This window comes from Alexandromys fortis, unplaced genomic scaffold (assembly GCF_014885135.2).
Source record: "Alexandromys fortis isolate MF-2015 unplaced genomic scaffold, M_Fortis_MF-2015_v1.1 scaffold_67, whole genome shotgun sequence".
Lineage (NCBI taxonomy): Eukaryota > Metazoa > Chordata > Mammalia > Rodentia > Cricetidae > Alexandromys > Alexandromys fortis.
Window position 1 is genome coordinate 7,267,279 of NW_026067945.1, and position 19,097 is coordinate 7,286,375.

General features: G+C 40.3%; 1 protein-coding gene across 4 annotated transcripts in view; it reads right to left on the reverse strand.

Moving 5' to 3' along the window:
• Nucleotides 1-19,097, reverse strand: part of Mctp2 (multiple C2 and transmembrane domain containing 2) — a 213,852-nt gene that overhangs the window by 33,096 nt on the left and 161,659 nt on the right. For all 4 annotated transcript variants that reach the window (XM_050149131.1, XM_050149129.1, XM_050149127.1 and 1 more), the window contains 2 exons: nt 8,597-8,719; nt 6,199-6,237 (listed from right to left, as the gene is read on the reverse strand). In XM_050149131.1, the coding sequence (XP_050005088.1) occupies nt 6,199-6,237; nt 8,597-8,719 (162 nt within the window). The remainder of the gene's footprint in view (nt 1-6,198; nt 6,238-8,596; nt 8,720-19,097) is intronic.

The window sequence follows — 19,097 nt, forward strand, 5'->3', positions numbered from 1 at the left end:
GCACGTAATGCCTGAACACTATAGCGTTACTAATATTTCCATGAGTCTGAATATTTAAATGTTGTACCATCTTGTTTTATGTTAATGCTGTTACAGTCATTTCGTGATGCCTTATTTACTTTTCTAGTAGGAAAAATGCGGTGATGCTATTTTCTATCAATTGTTTTATGTACTTTCAGTTATCTCTGTCATTAACAACTGGCACTGTGTCTCTTGTAATTAACAAAAACCACTGATTGTTGACATACATGGTGTGTGTGTGTGTGTGTGTGTGAGAGAGAGAGAGAGAGAGAGAGAGAGAGAGAGAGAGAGAGAGAGAGATGCACACCTGAGCTGCTGTTGCTATTTATTTTCTTAAGAAGACAACAGAAGAAAATAAACAAAACCCCTCCTTCTGATAGACTGTAAGACAGTCAGACTCTCCATGGCCAACAGTATTCTTAGGTTAAGGGAACAAAGGATTCACTTCATTAGGAATTAATTTGGGTGGCTTTGGGCACCCCACCAAAGTCTTCTGCAGGCTAACTTGGGAGGAAACTCCAAAATACATGCCACGTGTGCAGATCCATTTGGAAGATAGAAAGGCATCTTAAATGCCGACAGTGACAGTGACAGCTTAAGACAGGGTGGCATTCTATGATTTTTGTTTGTTTGTTTTTGGTTTGGGTTTTGGTTTTCAAGACACGGTTTTCCTGTAGCTTTGGAGTCTGTCCTGTAACTAGCTCCTGTAGACCAGGCTGGCCTTGAACTCACAGAGGTCCGCCTGCCTCTGCCTCCCGAGTGCTGGAATTAAAGGTGTGCGCCACCACCTCCCGGCAGCATTCTAGGTTTTCAAGAACTTATTTTCTAATGTGTTTGTGTATATGCCTGGGTGTATGTGTGCATCTCACATGCATGTAGGTAGCCACAGAGACTATAAGAGGGCTGTAGGTCACCTGGAACTGAACTTACAAGTGTGCCACCTGATGTGGGTGCTGGAAACTAAACCCATGACCCCATCAAGAGCACCAAATGCTTTTTACCACTGGAGCACCTCTCACGACTTAGCATGCCAAGTTTTCTCAACAGGAATGGGATAAGTAATGTTCATTCTTCCTTTTTCAATATAGAACATCCCTCAATGAATACTTAGGCATTTCTTGCTTAAAGAAACATATTCATTATCTTTTATTTTTTATCCATATCTCATACAAACAGATGGATTCCTTTTCTCACAAACACTGACCAGCATCTGTGACGTCATCAATGACCCTGAAAGAAGAAGTCAGTCAAGTCCCCTGACAGCCTAACTCTACAAAACCTAGCCTACACCATGACCATCAGAGGAGGCTTTCTTCTGAGAGCAAGAAGCAAGGTTTTTTTGTTTTTTAATTTTTATTACATTCTATTATGCTTCCTTCTTCCTGATGCTAACGGTAAATGCTGGAATAGTCTATGTGACTGTTGGGCTGACACAGGAAAGAAACTCTCTGGAAAGTATTTATACCTTCAGCCATGAAAACAAGATATTATTGTCTTACATGACCTTTCATAAGTATGGGATATGACAGCATTTTACACAGTCATTTCTTGGTTCATGCTTCAATTACTGACCTTTACTGTGTACAAAATTAATGCAATTTTCATTGTAGTTCATCCGTACAAATAAGGTTCACATGAGGGATTCCACATAGCAAATCTAATAAAAATAGAAAATGCTAACTGATTGTTGTTGGCTGAACTCGGTTATTATCTGTTTGTTCTCAGGTCCCTAGAAAACTAGAGTTGCAATAAGCAATTTCTTACGTGGACCATCTGGGATAAGAAAGAAGGATTTGCCTTTCTTCAACGTTTAGCCTGTGTGCTTCATTTCTTAAAAAGCCCCAAATCTAGTTACCTGCAAGATCTATGTGCTATCACAAGAGAAAAGAAGGCAGAATTGTGGCCACCAATCCGGTTTCTAACACAGATGACTGCATTGTGCTGTTAACAAGGATAAGGAGCCAGAGACCACAGTGATGTCGTTTTTCTGACCGCCTTTATTCCGGACAATAAAAGTTTGACAGACCCCAGACCATGCATGTGTTGGTCTGTAAGTCAGAGAGAGGCAGAAGATGGGAGTATATTTATCCCCTGAAGAAGCAGGGCCAAGGGGCCCAGGCAGCCTATCCTCGTCTGTTGCCTGTGATGGTGTTTTCTGGGGAGAAATTGTAGATAAAGGTGTACTCTCAGGATAGATGGGTAGGGTAGAGAGTAGCTTCCCTCCCTTCTACTTGTTCAGGAAATGGTTGTCTGTTATAATTTGTTTGTGATTCCTCTTGGATTGGATATGAGACACAACCCAGAAGCATGTTCTGTCATGTCTAACATGCAGCAGAAGCCATGGGACTCTGTGAAAAGGACCACTCATCCATCCCTTGTGGTGGGGAGTGACAATTTCACTGCCTGGTCAGGTCCCAAACAAGCACATCATGGTGCTGGAGTCTGGTCCACAGAAAAGAAATGACGCATGGGGACACATATGAAATGTACCCTGATAATGTTGAACTTGAAGCTTAACAAATCTAGTTACAAATCTCCGATAGAAGTGTGCTGGCTAGTTTCGTGTGAACCGGACACATGTGGGAGTCATTTGGGAAAAGGGGACTTCAGTTGAGAAATGGCCCCAGCAGATGGGCCAGCGGGTCAGTCCATAGGACATGTTGTTGGTTAGCAATGGATATAGGAGGGTCCATCTCTCTGAGTGGGGCTCCAGCCCTGGGCTGGTGGTCCTAGGTTTTTTGAGAGAGCAGTTGAAATAGGCTTGAGGAACAAGCTAGAACGCAGCATTTCTCCATGACCTCTCTATTGGTTCCTGCCTCCAGGTTTCCACTCTGCTGGAGTTCCGGCACTGATTTTTCTCAGTGACAGACTTTGTTGTAAAGGAGAGAAATGAAACAAACCCTCTCCTCCCCAAGTTGCTTTTGGTTATGATGTTTTATTGCAGCCATAGGAACCCTAAAGGCAAGAAACAAGCGTGACATGATATGGGCGGAGACTAAAAATATGCCAGACTCCCTAGCGACAGAAAGGTGTGTTTATCAGAAAGGCCATGGATAGCATTTTTTGGCTTTAATTTTAGTTTTTTTCTTTTTAGAAAGTTATATAAAAGTATAAAACTATGGAAACAAAATACCATGGTTATGACCAAGCTATGAAAAGAACATAACACGATACCTTATTAGAAATCTCAGAGCTAAATATACCCTGGAGTGAGGACAGCCCCACTACCAACTCTTCCCACACACGACAGGTTGATAAAACCACTGTGTGTTGGTCCTCACTAGGTCCTGGCCCATGTATGTGGATGCCACTTTTAGATGATTTCTGTAGGCATCCTTGCCCAGAAAGATTTGAAACAGCACATATTGCTCCATCTCCCGAACCCCGGGCATCTCTAGGAAGGGATCACATTCTAAGTTAGACTCTAGATTGGACCGTGTTGCCTGAAAGGCTGTTGGAGAGGGCATACGAGTCATTCTCTTTATCAGTGTAGCTGCTGCTACTTGCAGAAGAGCCCTATGGTCAGGCCTAGTGGCTGCTAGGGTTAACTTACAGAAGGAAGTACCAGAGAGCTCACCAGACCCTCACTCGAGGGTCTAGCCACTCCCTGCCACCCCCTCCCAGTCAGTTGTATGTGGTTATGCTCTATTTTCACACAGCCTCATGGTCTCTGGAGATCTCAGAGTGCACAGACTGTAGAAGGTGAGTTGTAGGGGGACTTCACCTACGCAGCTTTGGGGAAGTTCTCATTTATGCTTGAGTGAGACTTTTTCATGGTGCAGCTGCTTTGGGGTCACCCTTGCTCCTGCAGGTTATCTGTCTCTCATGTTCTCTACTGAGCACCGTAAACCCACTAGGGTCACAGGTTTGACCATGGCAAAAAAGTGTGCCTTGGTTTTTCCACAGTGCTTTATCACAAGTGAAAAGCCTTATTTTTAATATCTGCCAGGTGGAAGAGTTCAAACACTAATTTTTCATCCGGTGTTTTATGTGTTTTGTTGATGATTGCTTGACACAGCATCCTCCACTCTGTACCTCAGGCTGTTCTCAGCAATCCTCCTGCCTCAGCCTCACAAGCACTGGGAGTAAACATGGGAGTCGTGAGGAACGGGTCCATTTCCTCCTGTTGGAAGGGTGTCTTTAGGTGGTATGTTAAAGATACCCTGTTACGACTGTCCCTAGGGGGGAAATGTGGTCTTCTTTCAAGGGTGGCACATTTAAACAGATTTGGATGAAACAAAATCTGCTTCACATTTAAGCTTTGGCTTTCAAAAGATTTAATTTTTGCCTAGTGCAATATTGCGATATAATAAGAAATACATATTTTGTCGTAGGTCCTGGCTGTTGGCCAGAGCTCTTAGAACTCCCCCTGCCTTGCTAAGCGATAGGAGCAGCAGGAATGGGTTCCGTTGTATTTGTTTTTGTCTTTGGATTCTGAAACAGGAACTATAAAGGAACTAAAGAACAGGACCTCGAAAGGTAGAAGGAGTCCATTCTGCTGTGAAGAACAAGCTCCTCTCGGACACACTGAATTTAAGTGGGGTGTCCTCAAAAGACAAGGGGAGCTTCCTCCCATGGGAACCAGGCATCTGATGATGAACCATGGCTGGAATTTGCAGGAGCCTCCTCCAAAGCTCCTGACCCTCCAGATGAAGACAGTCTCCTCTATCACCGGAGGTCACTAACTTAATCAATCTCATGTTGATAGAGACACCTCATGCACATGATAATAGAAACACAAAGCAGTGTCAGGAGGCTTCTGGGTAGGCTAACATATGGAATTCCTGGGCCTACGGTGAGCATAGACACTCTGCTCTGCCTCAGGCTTGTCCCCATGCCTCTCTTCTATTTGGTTGCTCCCAAGTTGAATAATGCATAATAAGTCAGTAAAGGGAAGTATTTCCCCAAGTTTTGTGAGCAGTTCTAGAAACTTATTAAATCTCAGGGGTGGGTTATGGGAACCCCAATTTATAGCTGGTCATCAGAAGTACAAGGGGCCAGCCTTGCAAGTGGCTTCAGATAAGTTTCAAATAACCACCTGTAATTTTCGTTAGCAAAACATCCCTCCATGATCTAAGATTGGTCTTCACCTATTATTCAATGGTTTGATGATTCAAAAGCCATTCGAATCAACTAATCGGTAATTATTAAAGAAGTTTATATTGCTATCATCTCTATTCTGGAAAAAAAAGGAGATTTATTTTTTAAATATACTGTGCTTTATTCCTTCATGTCTTTAATAATGCTCACTTTCAGACAACAGATAAGATTCAATCCGTAATATATTCATTTGCTTCAAATGGGCAAAACCATCTGGTCCCCTCAATTAACTGTAAGGATCTGGTGTCACAGAGCCAGTCTTTGAATTAATGTCTGTTCAGCAGGCATTTATATCATACACTTGCTCTTTGGGTTCTCCTTTCTGCCTTTCGTCCCCCACCAGCCTCCTCCCAGTCACCGCCACGGCCCCACACATGCCCAGGTTTTACGGAAGTGGAAGTCCAGTAAGCTCAAAGCCTCTCAGTTGGTACGTCCCCCCCCCCCCCCCCATTTTGCTCCAGAAGGTTTGTCTGAAAGTGTAATGATAACAAAAGCAGCAGATTTGAGAGATTCTCCCTGGAGAAGGGAAAGGACAGCTGTACACAGACATATAGCAGAGAACGCTGCCAGCAACAGCTGGGGAAGTGACAGGCTCAGAAGTGGGTGACCACCCCATAGCGCAGATGTGAACCTAAAGGAGCAACCATTTCCCTTGATTTGCTCTTGACTTTTCGGGCTCCCTTTCATCAGCAGAGAGAAGGGACCAGCTTGGCTTGCATCCTGACTCTTAGAAAAATTCATTTATTTGCTTATGTTTTATACTTGTTCTATTTCCTTTTTTTAAAAATCTTGGAAAAGACTCAATACCACAGTATCCATCAAAACAACAAACATATTATCATTAAAAAATAATCATTCTGAGATATGATAGGTCGTTGTCACTACTACGATGTATGTTAGAGGAAAAACAGATATTGTAGTCATTCCATTTTAAGTAAGCAAAAGGTTGATTTCTTTCTAAACCATAGTGTTTCTATAACATTACATAATGCCAAAAGTCAAAAGAGACACAACCTGGAGACACAGTGTGGCCACCATGGGTTGATTCTAAGGGTCTGCCATTGGCACAGCACTTACCTTCTCCTCCTCCTCTTCCTCCTCTACGTCCGTGCTCTCCTGAAAAGAAACCCCATAGCTCGTTAGTTAATTAAGGAAACATTCATTGGGATTGCCCAATGCAAATGAGACACATGCTTTTAAGTTTTCTTACAGAGCTGGAATATCGATATGTTTTAAAACTCATTAGATCCTCTTGTAACATTCACACTTCTGAAGTTCAGAGACACCGTGGCAAGGTTATAAACAATATGCAGGGTCTACTTGGAGCCACTAGGTAGAAATAAACCTACTGCGCAAGCGCCCTTTGACAGTGTCCAGCTTCAAAGCTACAGAGCCAATTTATCCTTTCTGCAAACAGATTTGTTCTTGTCTGGCAAACACACCAAGCACTATGTTAAGGCTAACTACTAAACTCATCATTGTAAGGATCACTCCTTTCTCTTTGCTGCCATTACCAAAACATTCAGCAATAGAAAATGCACAAGTCTGAATAGTGTCATCATGAAGAAGGCTACAGGAACAGAGAAAGAGAAGAAAACCAAAGGCTCCCATACTGACTAACAGTTGCATGACTTTAGAGCAGGTGCTGGATGGCACCAGTGTTGCTACGGGGTTCGTTCAGCACCATTTGAAGTGCCCTCTATTTAATAGGAACATTTTATATCATATAATTGCAGGGTATAAAAGTAAACAGTCACATATGATAGCACATGCCTTACTCCCAGCCTTTGGGAGACAGAGGCAGAGGGATCTTTTGAGTTTAAGGCTGGGCTGACTAGGTTGTCCATATCCAGTGTTCAGGGCTATACAGTGAGACCTAATTATAACGAATAAGGAGAAGAGGAGGGGAGGGGAGGGAAGAGGAGAGGAGAGGGGAGGAGAGGAGAGGAGAGGAGAGGAGAGGAGAGGAGAGGAGAGGAGAGGAGAGGAGAGGAGAGGAGAAGAGAAGAGAAGAGAAGAGAAGAGAAGAGAAGAGAAGAGAAGAGAAGAGAAGAGAAGAGAAGAGAAGAGAAGAGAAGATTACCATAAGTTGCTACAACCAGAAGGGTGCAGGAGCAGGAGAAGAACATTCAGCATTAGAAACCATTTTTTCAAAGCAATATTTTTCAACATGAAGACTTCTTTCTACATAACCACACGAAGGTCAGACTTCCTATTTAGTTCCATTCCAGCAGCTTAAAGCAATCTTCTGCATTATGACTGATACAAGAAGTGGTTTGGGGGTGACCAGAGAGCTCTACTTTATACCCCCAAATTTCTGAGCAGTCAACAATGTAACCTCCCTCAGGCTGGTGCTTCCTTACATCTGTTCATCCTCATGACCATCAGCTGCTGGTCTGTCTGACACTCTCTGTGTAGGGGTTAAATTATTCATCCCTCATAATAACCGATAGATACATGGGAATGCAGCAAGGACAGGTTAGCAGGGGTAAACAAAGTGTTTTTTTTTTTGTACTTTTTTGATTATCTAGTAGTGGTAAAATAGAAGAACCAACTAACAAAAATGGATTTATGTGTATTTCTACCTTTCCTCCATGCTAAATGAAACAAGAAAAGCCTTTCAATATCTATTCTTTCAAATATTATCTTTAAAATGAAAATATAAAACCATGTGGAAATGGTTTGCATTTGAATCATGAAAAAAATCATGTCTAGATGCCAGTTCTAGAAAGAAATTTACTGGGCAATGGAATTTTAGAGCTTTTGATTTTAAAAGCTGTTTCTTAGATCAGAAATATCAATATTTATTTCTAAAGCTAGTTACTAAAGACATGTACCTGTTCACTTAGAACAGATAAAAAGTACCCTCTGGGATGGGAGGTTGATAAGAGCCAGGAGGACAGAGAAGCAGTAGGCACCAAGGAATTTCCTTCAGAAGTGACCATGTGTCCTTCCACATAAAGGGACTTCGAGGGCCAATGGAAGAAATCACAGCATTTGGGAGTAGAGGGTGGGAGTTATTCCCACCCACTTGCTGAGCACCCTGGAAGTTGGTAATCCCTGGATAAACTTCAAAAGGACCAATGGCCTAACCCAGCTGTCCAGAGAGTGCTACAGTATGCTGGAGAGGCCCAAGGAACCCCCATAGATTTTTCCTCTAGTGTTCAGAACATAATTCCCAGGATCTCTATGAAAAAGCAGATAGATGTACAGATTTCTAGGGAGGAAATGACAACCAAGATCCAGAGAGCTCCTCTCATATCGAGAACACCAGCTGAGATGTAGGACTATGAGTCCCCAGAAAAGGAAGATTCCAGAATACATGTGATAAAATACCTGTTCTGGAAACTGTACTTGTATCTCATTCTTCATACCTCAAACAGTAGACTGGAGCATGACTTAGTCATGGGACAGGTCCTGCTGCTATCTTAGTCCTCAGCATGGAGCTGGAAGAACTCCGGGAACCGTTGCTTACCTGGCTGTCCTGTGTGCTGCTGGCCTTCCCTTTCATGGGTCTGAGGAAGTTGTACAGAAAGATCAGCAACAATGCCAGAGGGATCATGTAGAGTTCAAAATTCCAGACAGTGACCAAAAACACCTGCCGGGAAAACAAACGAGAGCCCATGACTCTTAGATCAGAGGATGGGAATTTCACATTTGTTGATTCATTGACAGAGTGAGAGTAAATTTAGGGATTGCTCAAAAAGGGTGAAAGTGCAAATGGGTGCAGCCACCGTGGAAACCAGTGCAGCAGTGCCTAAAATACCTAGAAACCGATCAACTATATGCCCAAGCCATACTATTACTGGCATTTACGCAAAGGGTTGTATTTCCTGTTACAGAGACACATACTCAGCCATGCTCATAGCTGGTCTACTATTCACAGTAGATGACCCATGAAAATAACCTAGATGTTCCTTAACTGGTGAATAGATAATGAAAATGTGCTGCCTATACACAACGGAATTAATTCGGCCGTAAAGATAAATGGAGTTATGAAATGTGCAGGTGAATAAACGGAACTGGGAAATACACTAAGTGACATAGCTGGACATAGAAGGTCAAAGATGCTACATGCGCTCACATGAATCTTCCTGTCAGCTCTTTAGATTTGTGTGTTTAACCTGGAGTATCAGGGAACTAGAAAGGGACCGCTGGTTGAGGGTGTTGGGGAGATCTTATGGAAGAGTGGCAATTAGAACACAAGAGATATTAAGGGGAAAGAGAGTGTAATTAGGAGGAAGGAGAGGAATGATAAAGGAGGGGAGAGAATCCGGCTGAGGAGAGGATAACTAACACTGAGGATAACTGAAAAATAGGACCTACTGTTTGAAACACTCTAGATAATTGATAGACAGACATATATATATATATATATATATATATATATAGAGAGAGAGAGAGAGAGAGAGAGAGAGAGAGAGGATAGATGGATAGATAGAGAATAGATAGATACATGATAGATAAATAGATGATAGCTAGCTAGCTAGCTAGATAGATAGATAGATAGATAGATAGATGATAGATATCATACATACATACATACATACATACATACATACATACATACATAGAAAGAAATAAAAGTGAAGTTTCCTTAACAGGGGATAATGTTCCTCTGAGAAAGCACAGGTCACCAAAAACTATAAAGCCCTTTGCCAGGTGTGGGATACCTCTCCCCAGCTGTTGGTGAGGGAATGTCTACAGACAGGAAAATGATACAGTGTGTTGTCACTGCTCCTGGCTGCTAACCAGAACTTAATGGGAAAAGTCTATCGCTGAAGACACAACTTCACGGGACAGGGACATGAAGTGGGACATGGAGAAGTAAATGTGGTATTGACCAGGAAGTGTTATCCATGATGGCTGGATTTCATAATATTGGAAGGCACTATGCAGGCTGCTTGGGTACTATAGCCACCAATCAACACGTGTATCAAGCTGTTAACCCTTTGAGCTACAAAAATGACCAGGCTAACAAAATATGCTTATCATACAATAGCGGCACAAACATTGGAGGAGCAACCAGCTATATTCTGACTTGTTTTAAGACCCTCTCCGCAGGAAGAAACATTTGTTTAGGAATACAGATATAAACAAGAGCACATTATTGGAGAGATCATAGGCTCTAGGGATAGCCTATTGCTATTACTCTAGTAAATGGGTGAGTTTCAAACTGTCCATTCTAGATTCATGCTTCAACCATAAATTAGCGTAGCTCTCAGATACCATCAGAGACACTTCTTTATTTGGGTGACATTGGTTAGTGCAGAAACTAACAACTTGTCAAAGTGCAGAGAACAGGAGCCAGTGGGTTATTAAGTCACAAATGGATCATCTCTATCACAGACCTTTACCCCAAAGCTCAGGGACCACTGCAGAAGAGGTGTCAAGGCAGACTGTAAGAGTCACAGTTTAAGGAGACTGGAATGAAACAGTGTCTTCTGGATATGGCAGGGTTGCTTCATGGATGACCTCACAAAGGCCCTAGCTGAAGACAATCAATCAGTGGCTTCTGGGGAAGAAAACTCAGTTTTCTTAAAGGTTGTGGCCTCTGGTCCCTGGTAGGTTGGGTACACTCCAGTTTATGGACCCACACTTTAAGAGTCCATGGAGCACAAACTGAACTCAGTTTTTCTTTTTAAGTCCACAAAGTTGAGATGGGGGAGTAAATCTCAGAGGAGTTAGAGTGAGGATCAAAATAAATGTATGAAATCCTCAAAGAAGTAAAAATATAACGTTAAAAGGGATTAAATTTAGACACAGTTCCCAAAAGGTATAGATGTGGGCACATATGCATACACAATGAACTCTTAGAGACTATAACAGAATAAAAAGAATATAGGCAGAATTAGCAGGTCATGTTCTGCAAAGTGAGAATATTGTCATATTTCATAACATCACTTTCCTGACAGCCCTGTTTAATATTGTTGCTTCTGAATTTTTATGTGTCAAAAATTGGAGAGCAGGCTAAAAGATTCTAAGGTCACAGGCCAAATACTGCCATCAGTAAAAATAATTTGAACTAGGGAGAACGGTTGTCAATATTTCAAACTACAGGTATTTTATATACATGTGTGTTTCTAAAATCCCTTGAAGAACCCTCAAATGAGAAAGCTATGAAATTTTAGGGCTCTTAGAAAATAATTAGATATAACTTCTGATATAATACAAGATATGCATCACCTGGACCAATCAGTCTCAGCCTTGGAGTATCCTTTGCTGTGGATGGACAGAGAGTTTCAGGCCCTAAGCTGCAGAACTGGGTGAGAAACACAGGCAAGAGACAGGGTGCTACCTCCAAGGACACAAAGCATGAGAGCACAGGACTGCCCTCTTGGGGAAATCATTACAAAACATGAGGCACACTGTCACACATAGTTTATGAGATGAGTCACATGATCTGTATGTATCAGCTTCCAGTGTGCAGAAAAATTCAAGTAAGACTATTTCATCATAAACATAAAAACTTCCTAACCGAAACCAATAATGTTTTACCTAAAATTTAAAAACTTTACAACTATTAAATATCACTTAATTCTTTTAGCTTTGTTTACTCCGCATCCTAAATGTTTTTTTTTTCCAAAATCTGGTTATAATTACATGCAAAATCTCTGACTTGAATATATTCATTTTTAAAATTAGCAACCTTGTGGAAGTTTTTCTTGTTGGTTTAAATAGTATCTTGTTCAATTAATCTGGGATTTCTAAAATATATTCACATGTGTTGGGGGCTACAGCCCCCTGGTCCCTTGACTTTCTTTGCCTGCCTCAGACCCTTTGCCTGCTGGAGTGAACTGAGCAAAACAACTTGTTTCCCTGTGCCTGCAGCTGCTCTGAGCACGAGACCCTGATGGCAGGGAATCGGGTTCTGGTGAGGTGAGGCCTGCAGCTGAAAGATCCCGAGAGCTGGGGCATCGCTATCAGTTAAGGATCCCTATATAAGCTTCCGTGGAGCACAATAAACTTGGCATTGTTGTATCAAAGATGACCCATGTCCCCGTGTCTCTGTGTGCATAAATTTTAAGTCCCCAGCTTAGTTTCCGGCTAGCGTACTGTCCCTTAGTGCAGGCACTACACACATGAGCTATGTATAAGAAATTTGTTCTGTTTCTTCCTTCCTTGTGTTTGTAACTTGGTTTTTCTTGCTTAATTTCATTGCTCCTACATAAAGAGATATTATTAGGAGAGATATTATTTCCAAATTCCAAACTGTAATGAAAATTGTGCTGTTTTTTTATTCCTCTACCATTAAGCATGGTGTTTGCTTTTAGCTTCCACTGTATAAATAATATCATATTAGGAATATGCACAAATCTATTTAGTTTTAATATGGGGAATTTCATCGAGGTACTCCCCTCATTATTGCTCACATCTCTCAGATGTTCTAAAAGCACCCCTTTGAGTCTGCTTCAAATTTAATGGAACATTTTTAAACAATAAGATTTCCATCCATTCTAATAAGGGTTTATTTCAGGAGTGTTATTTAGTAAATCAGTAATGGATGGTGGCTAATTGATAGCTTTTGGGTTGTTTACTTTTCCTTTTTGGCGTCTTCTGGAGAAGAATTTTACCTTTCTCATTTTAACACCTTCATAGGATATATTTAACCTAAACAAGAGTTTGAAAAAAAAATCTGTTCCTTTGGGGAAACGCCTTCACTGAAGCCTGACTGTCTCTTAATATATGTTGTTGTACTGAATTCGTAAAGACAAAAGAAGCTTTACATTGATTCCAATGACAGATAGTGCTTGATTTTTGTGTCGTTGTCAGATTTTGGAATTAGGCTATTGTGACATCACATAAGCATTCTTCAACACCTTATGACACGTTATAGTTTAATATAACTAGATATTTTAAGATGACAAATGACACACAGAACCCTTCAAGTGTTAAGATTTTTTCTGTCATTTTTATGTGCCTTAACTATTTCTCCTTTTTGAATCCAAGATACTTCAGGTAGTTGTTCCCTCTGCTAACACTCCTCTCTGCTGTATTCTTCTCCTCCCCAAAGCAATGGTAAGTCTTTCTCAACAGGGGACCCTTTGGGTAATCATTAGAAACTACAGACATTATTGATATGTGTAAAGATACATATTTAGAGAGAATGGCCCAGGGGAAGCATAAAAACAAGAATGACTGCTGAGGATGACGTGGAATGGAGCTTGAACAATTTTAGAATGTATGTACCTATTGGTTGATCAATTGGAAGCACAGGTTTGGGACTGAAGTAGACACTAGTATGTGGTTTAGGATTCAAGATAAAAGCAATGGCTATAGACATAATTTTGTGTATTATCAGTCTCCAGATAGCATCCAACAGCATCAAATGGGATAACCTTGCAAGGAAACAAACATACAGAAAAAGGACCTGGAAGTGAGCCCTGAGAAGTAGAGTTTCAAAAGACAAGGAAGATAATCACATATGTCAATGTAAACATACAACACCTTACATAAAAATAAAGTATAAATTTATGTAGCAAAATAATCTGGACCAGACCCGACAGCTCTGCACTCTGGAGCAGAGACGCCATGTTCAGCTCTCCCGGGTAGACACGATAGCTCTGCGCTCTGAGGCAGATGCATGAAGCTCAGAACCAGGATAGATGTAGGCTAGAATCTTCCCGGTAAGCACACCTTGGGGTGCTTACACACATTATTAGAAATGGGCTAGTCCAGGTGCGAGAGTTAGCTGAGAAGAGGCTAGATATAATGGGCAAGCAGTGTTTAAATGAAAAAAAAAATAATCTGGACCATAAGTAGGACACAGCAAAAACCTGTGAGTTGGGATGTATATGATTCGGTGTAAAAAATCTAGGTTTAGGTTTATTACTTGCAATATTGGTTTTGTCTTATTCTGTTTCCCTGGAAAACAAATAGTGTTACTTCGATGTGAAAGAATAAAATCATGACTTTAGCAAAAAATATTTCTATAGATAAAGCAGAAATCAAAAAAATCTATACTAAGTCTAATGATGTATCTCTGATGTATGTATGGTAATCTATAAAAGACCAATACAGAAGAATACCTAGAAACACATAGGAAGTTGTTGATAATCATTTATAAGCAGACCATGATTTTTTCCCAAGAAAGCAACGTGTAGAAAGGAGCTTGGATCCCAGCTCATGGTCCTATGTGGAGGTGAAAAAACACTCAGAAGTCAGGGCCTTACAGAGGAAGGTAGGTCACTGGGGTATGTCTTCAGAGGTTATATTGAGACCATGGCTCCTGTGTGTCTCTCTTTTTGCTTCTTAGAAACCACAAGATGAATCATTCTCCATACATTCCCACTGTAGCTCCAAGCAAAAGGAGCGAGTCAGCATAGACGGACACCTCTGAATTTGTGAAATGACTCAATAAATTGTATGAGTAATGAATAAAAAGGATGTCAAAATGTGATGAATTTATACAATGATGCATTATCTTGTGTCATCTATAAAAATGTGAAATTGTAAAATCCCCAGGTAAATGGCCAGATCTGAAAATAGTCATTTAAAGTGAGAGAATCTAGATCCAGATAGATACATAACTTTTTTATACTCATCTGTGGATGCTATCATTGACTCTTTGGATATATGTATTTAAATTGGCATGATCATACGAGTCAGAAAATGAGAAAGGAGCCATGTTTTCGAGGGAGATAAGATGGAAGGCATGTGGCATGAAGGGGAAATGGGGAAACAATGGAGCTACAAAACCCAAGTGTGTCTGGGGAACTAGGAGGGTCAAGTAGGGATTATGGGGAGGGATAAACAACACTAAACACTTCTGAAAAATCCACATCATAGGCTGTCAAATAAAAGGTCTAATGATAGGAACAAGTTATGTGTCTTGTAGTTTTGGGTCAGCGGGATCATGCAGACCACAACCAAACATGACAAGATATTGCCCTTAGTTTTGGTTACCCTCTAGAATTTGATGTTAAGACCCTATTGCTGAAGATGTCTTATAATAGATTTATAGAACATGGAAAGAGTGAGTTTGTACTGGGTTGGACGCTTAATACCCTACTGACTAGTTATCACATTGTAGGAAAGATTGTTCATTTTACTGAGGGGGAAGTGTTATCAATGGTCTTACCCAGTATTGAACTCTGTGAGCTACAATAATGATCATCTTGGAAAGATATGCCCGCTAGTGCAATAGTGGCACCAATGTTAAGAGAGTAACCAACCACTTTCTAAGTTATATTTAAGCACCTGTCCAAAGATCGAACTCAAGTCTGGCACAATTAAAGGGGCCAAGAATTTGTGTCTAGTTGAGTCAAAGAGAGAACCTACTAATATTATTTTTTCTAAGTGAACATGCATTGAACTGATTCCTTATGATTTATTTTTACAACTATATATTATGGTATCTCTCAACTCTGATCAGAGAGGCAACTTCCTTTTTCTAGTAGATAGCTATTAATACAGAGGCCCACTACTGGTCAACATGCAAAAGATGTGGAGTCTTCAGTCTAGGCTGGAACACCTATATCATACCCTTTTCTACCAAGGCTTGGGGAATCGTTAAGGAATAGGGGCAGAAAGGTTTAAAGAGTCATACCTACTGGAAAACCATTTTCTGACCATGACATTGTAGTTATACATATAAACTTACAGGAGTTGTGTGAGCATGCAGAAGACTTGCACAAGCTCAAGCCAGACAAGATGATCCCATAGGAAGGGGAGGGGGGCATGAGGTCCCACCACTAACTAAGGCTGCTAGGTGCTGGAAGGAGAGTCAAATGCTTTTTAAGGATCCAATCTGGGATTCTGCCAACCATGACCGGCAACACTACGTGGACTCAGTGTGTTCAAAAATATAATACATAAAATTGGAATCCAATTATTTTGTAGGGATAGTGGAGAAACTTTAGGGGAGTGACTGTGAGATAAATTTAATTACAACACATTATATGCATTTATGAAATTCTCCAATAAAACTACCAGTTGGCTAACATTAATGTAAAGGTCAGAACAATAAAACTTTAAAGAAGTCAAGAGCTAAGGCAGGACTCCTTAAATATTTATACAAAGTATAAAGTATAGTGGGTAAGAAACTCGACATGGTAGGTGCTGCTTAATCAAAGAATGACATACACAATGAGCCTGCAAAAGGTAGACAGAGCCTTAAGAAAATATTTGCTTTGCAAAGGACTTATACCTAAATTATATAGTATGTACAATGCTACAAATCACTGTAAAAGGGTGGCACAGGGGAAAATACATAACAGAATAACAAAGTATGAGGAGCCCAAACTTCTTCAAACATAAAAAAGTCATTAGTGAGAAAAATGTATTTTCATTATGAGAAAAATGAAATTTTGACCAAATTTGAATACTTCTTACACACCAGTTGATGAAATTAAGAAATCAGATGAGACAGATGTTTGTAAGATTAAGAAAGATAAATTCAAATGGATGTGGATGATCAATGACTTGGAACATAATTGGCATTAGCTAATCAAACAATCTATGTGTATATGATACTCCAGGAGTCCTGTATTCTAAAACAGTCCGCATAAACTTTAAAAAAATATGAATACCTGGAAATCTATCTAAATAAGACATGGGTCCAACTCCCAGAGTTCTGACTCCACAAGTTTTATGAGAAATATTGAGAAGTTTTTAAAAAGATCCTGAATATTGCTGTACAGTCTCTACACTGGGACCATAACCTCAACTCTTCAACATGTCTACCAAATGACATGTATATGAATATTTATTTTAAAATCTTAATAACAGCCAAAAGGAAGTAAAACAAAGTCTACAATCTAGAATCAACCCAACGTCTAATGAGAAAAGAACAAAATAACTCAGAAAATTACAGAACAATATGGCCACCAAAAGTAATGCTGATTGGATTGCTTTTCAAGTTGCAGAAGAAGACATCAAATCTCACATCACTTCCTCTATCAAACCTTCCAAAATTAGGCAATGTTGAATAAAGTAGATAGGAATGGCCTTTAGTGGCAAAACCACAATCAAGTGGAAGGAATGTCACTCAGTGCTGAGAACTCTTCTATGAATGGAGAAGGAATAAGAATTCCATCACATTAATTACATGAAGTTAAACCCTGACATTATTTCCCAAATTTACCTGACACATGGTAGCCTTCTCTTTTCCTGTAGTAATACATTAACCCATGAACCCTGGCCATTTTACAACCACTTCAGAATTAAAACTCACTGGCATGGTTATGGACCAAGACATCCACGTTGATCAAACAGGTAAAAGGGATGAATACTATGGGAATCCCAGGTGAGGGACTCTGGGAGTGGATAACTTAAAACACCACTCCTCTCAAAGGGCCCATTTTGAGCACTATCTAATTATTTATGTAAATTTAAGTCTGTCATTGTCCAGCCCTCCAAGCAGTTAAGAGATGATGAGATGAATGACTTAGTGAGACACAGAACTTGAATGGATCTTCAGGTCACTAAACAGAATTAATCAAGTTCATCTTAATGGGTACCATACTCTATGATTTTTTTTTCTCACAGTCCACGAGTCAGGAGTACAGTGATGGGAAATAGTGAGAGGTGACCAAGAAGAGATATGAGAGAGGCCCCGTGTGTCATCGGGACAGTTCAGCATCATGAGGATGGCATTCTTCCTGATGTGAGTATGAAGGGCTCACTGAAACTACCCAGCACATGCCACATCTGAAAAGAGAGGAATCAGTCTCATAACTGATGGAGTTAATAATATCAGAATCCCAATTCAGACAAGGTACATTTGTGATTATATATGATATCACTAAGAAAAAGCAGGGGCAATTGAAACTCTTTACAAAATGTTTTTTGTTTGTTTTCACGAGTCTTAAGTATATTTCACAACGAGAAGTTGTATTTTTAAATGTCCGTGATATAAACCCATACACTTAAATATAACTAACTGCTTCAATCATTCTGTAATAATCAATTGGTTCCTCTCCATGGACGCATACTCAGCTACAGTGGACCAAATGTAACCTGAACCATTTCCCAGCTTCTGAGTCTGGACCGAGATTATTTAATGTTTCTATTTCCTAAATGATTCATAATGCTTTTCTGCAGATCTCTTTCACAAGAGGACCAACATCATCAACCAAGTCTTAGTGCTCAGCATGCTGTCCTCCTGCTCACAGCCTTTTACATCTTCCCACCCTGTAGAGTTTTAGACTAAGTATGGAGAATTCTTAGTTTGCTAGTCAAGGCCCATTAAATCAAATAATGGCCTAAACTTGCAGTTTTCAGTACTTACCCTCTCTCTGTATCCTACCCTAGCCTCTAAATTCCAAGATATAAATCTGTGCAACTCAAAAGTAACCTCCTCTGTTTCTCTTCCCAGTGTTTTTATTTAAATCCTCCCCAGGAACATTCATGTTCCCTTTTCACCACTTGTTCTACTTGGAACACACCATGCTTTTCTCCCAGAGAAGAAGCACATAGACTTTGATTGTATCATGGTTACTTTTGTACATATGTATTTTTAACTTCAGAATTATCTGTTCTTTGGATTAAGAGATCATAAATGACTCTTGTCTGTGTATCATAGTAAACAAAAGATGGAATTAGCCTGTCACAGATACACAAACACTGGTTGAATCGAATTGGGAGATCAAAATGTAAGCACTGCAGTAAAGATCTAGGCAAGTTTTACTTGTGGTCACTCATCTGCAGTAGGGCCATGGTACAAGGGTGTGAAAAGAGCACAGTGGTCTGCAGGAAATCTGCACCACAAGCTGAACTGTGGGTTTTTACTACCATGACACCAGGAGCAGGGCTTGAAAATCTGTGGAGTGCATGGACTCCTAATGCCACGCCAACGTGACTCAATGAGGGATATGTTGGTGCCTTGGAAAGTGGGCATATGTGACATCTGAGGATGGCTAGGTCCAAAGGAAACTCCATTTCCCCAAATACCAAAAGGTATTTCAAATATATATGAAGGAGTTCAACCTGGACTATAGAAGGAAAGACTTTTGGAGGTTAGACAAAAGCCAGAA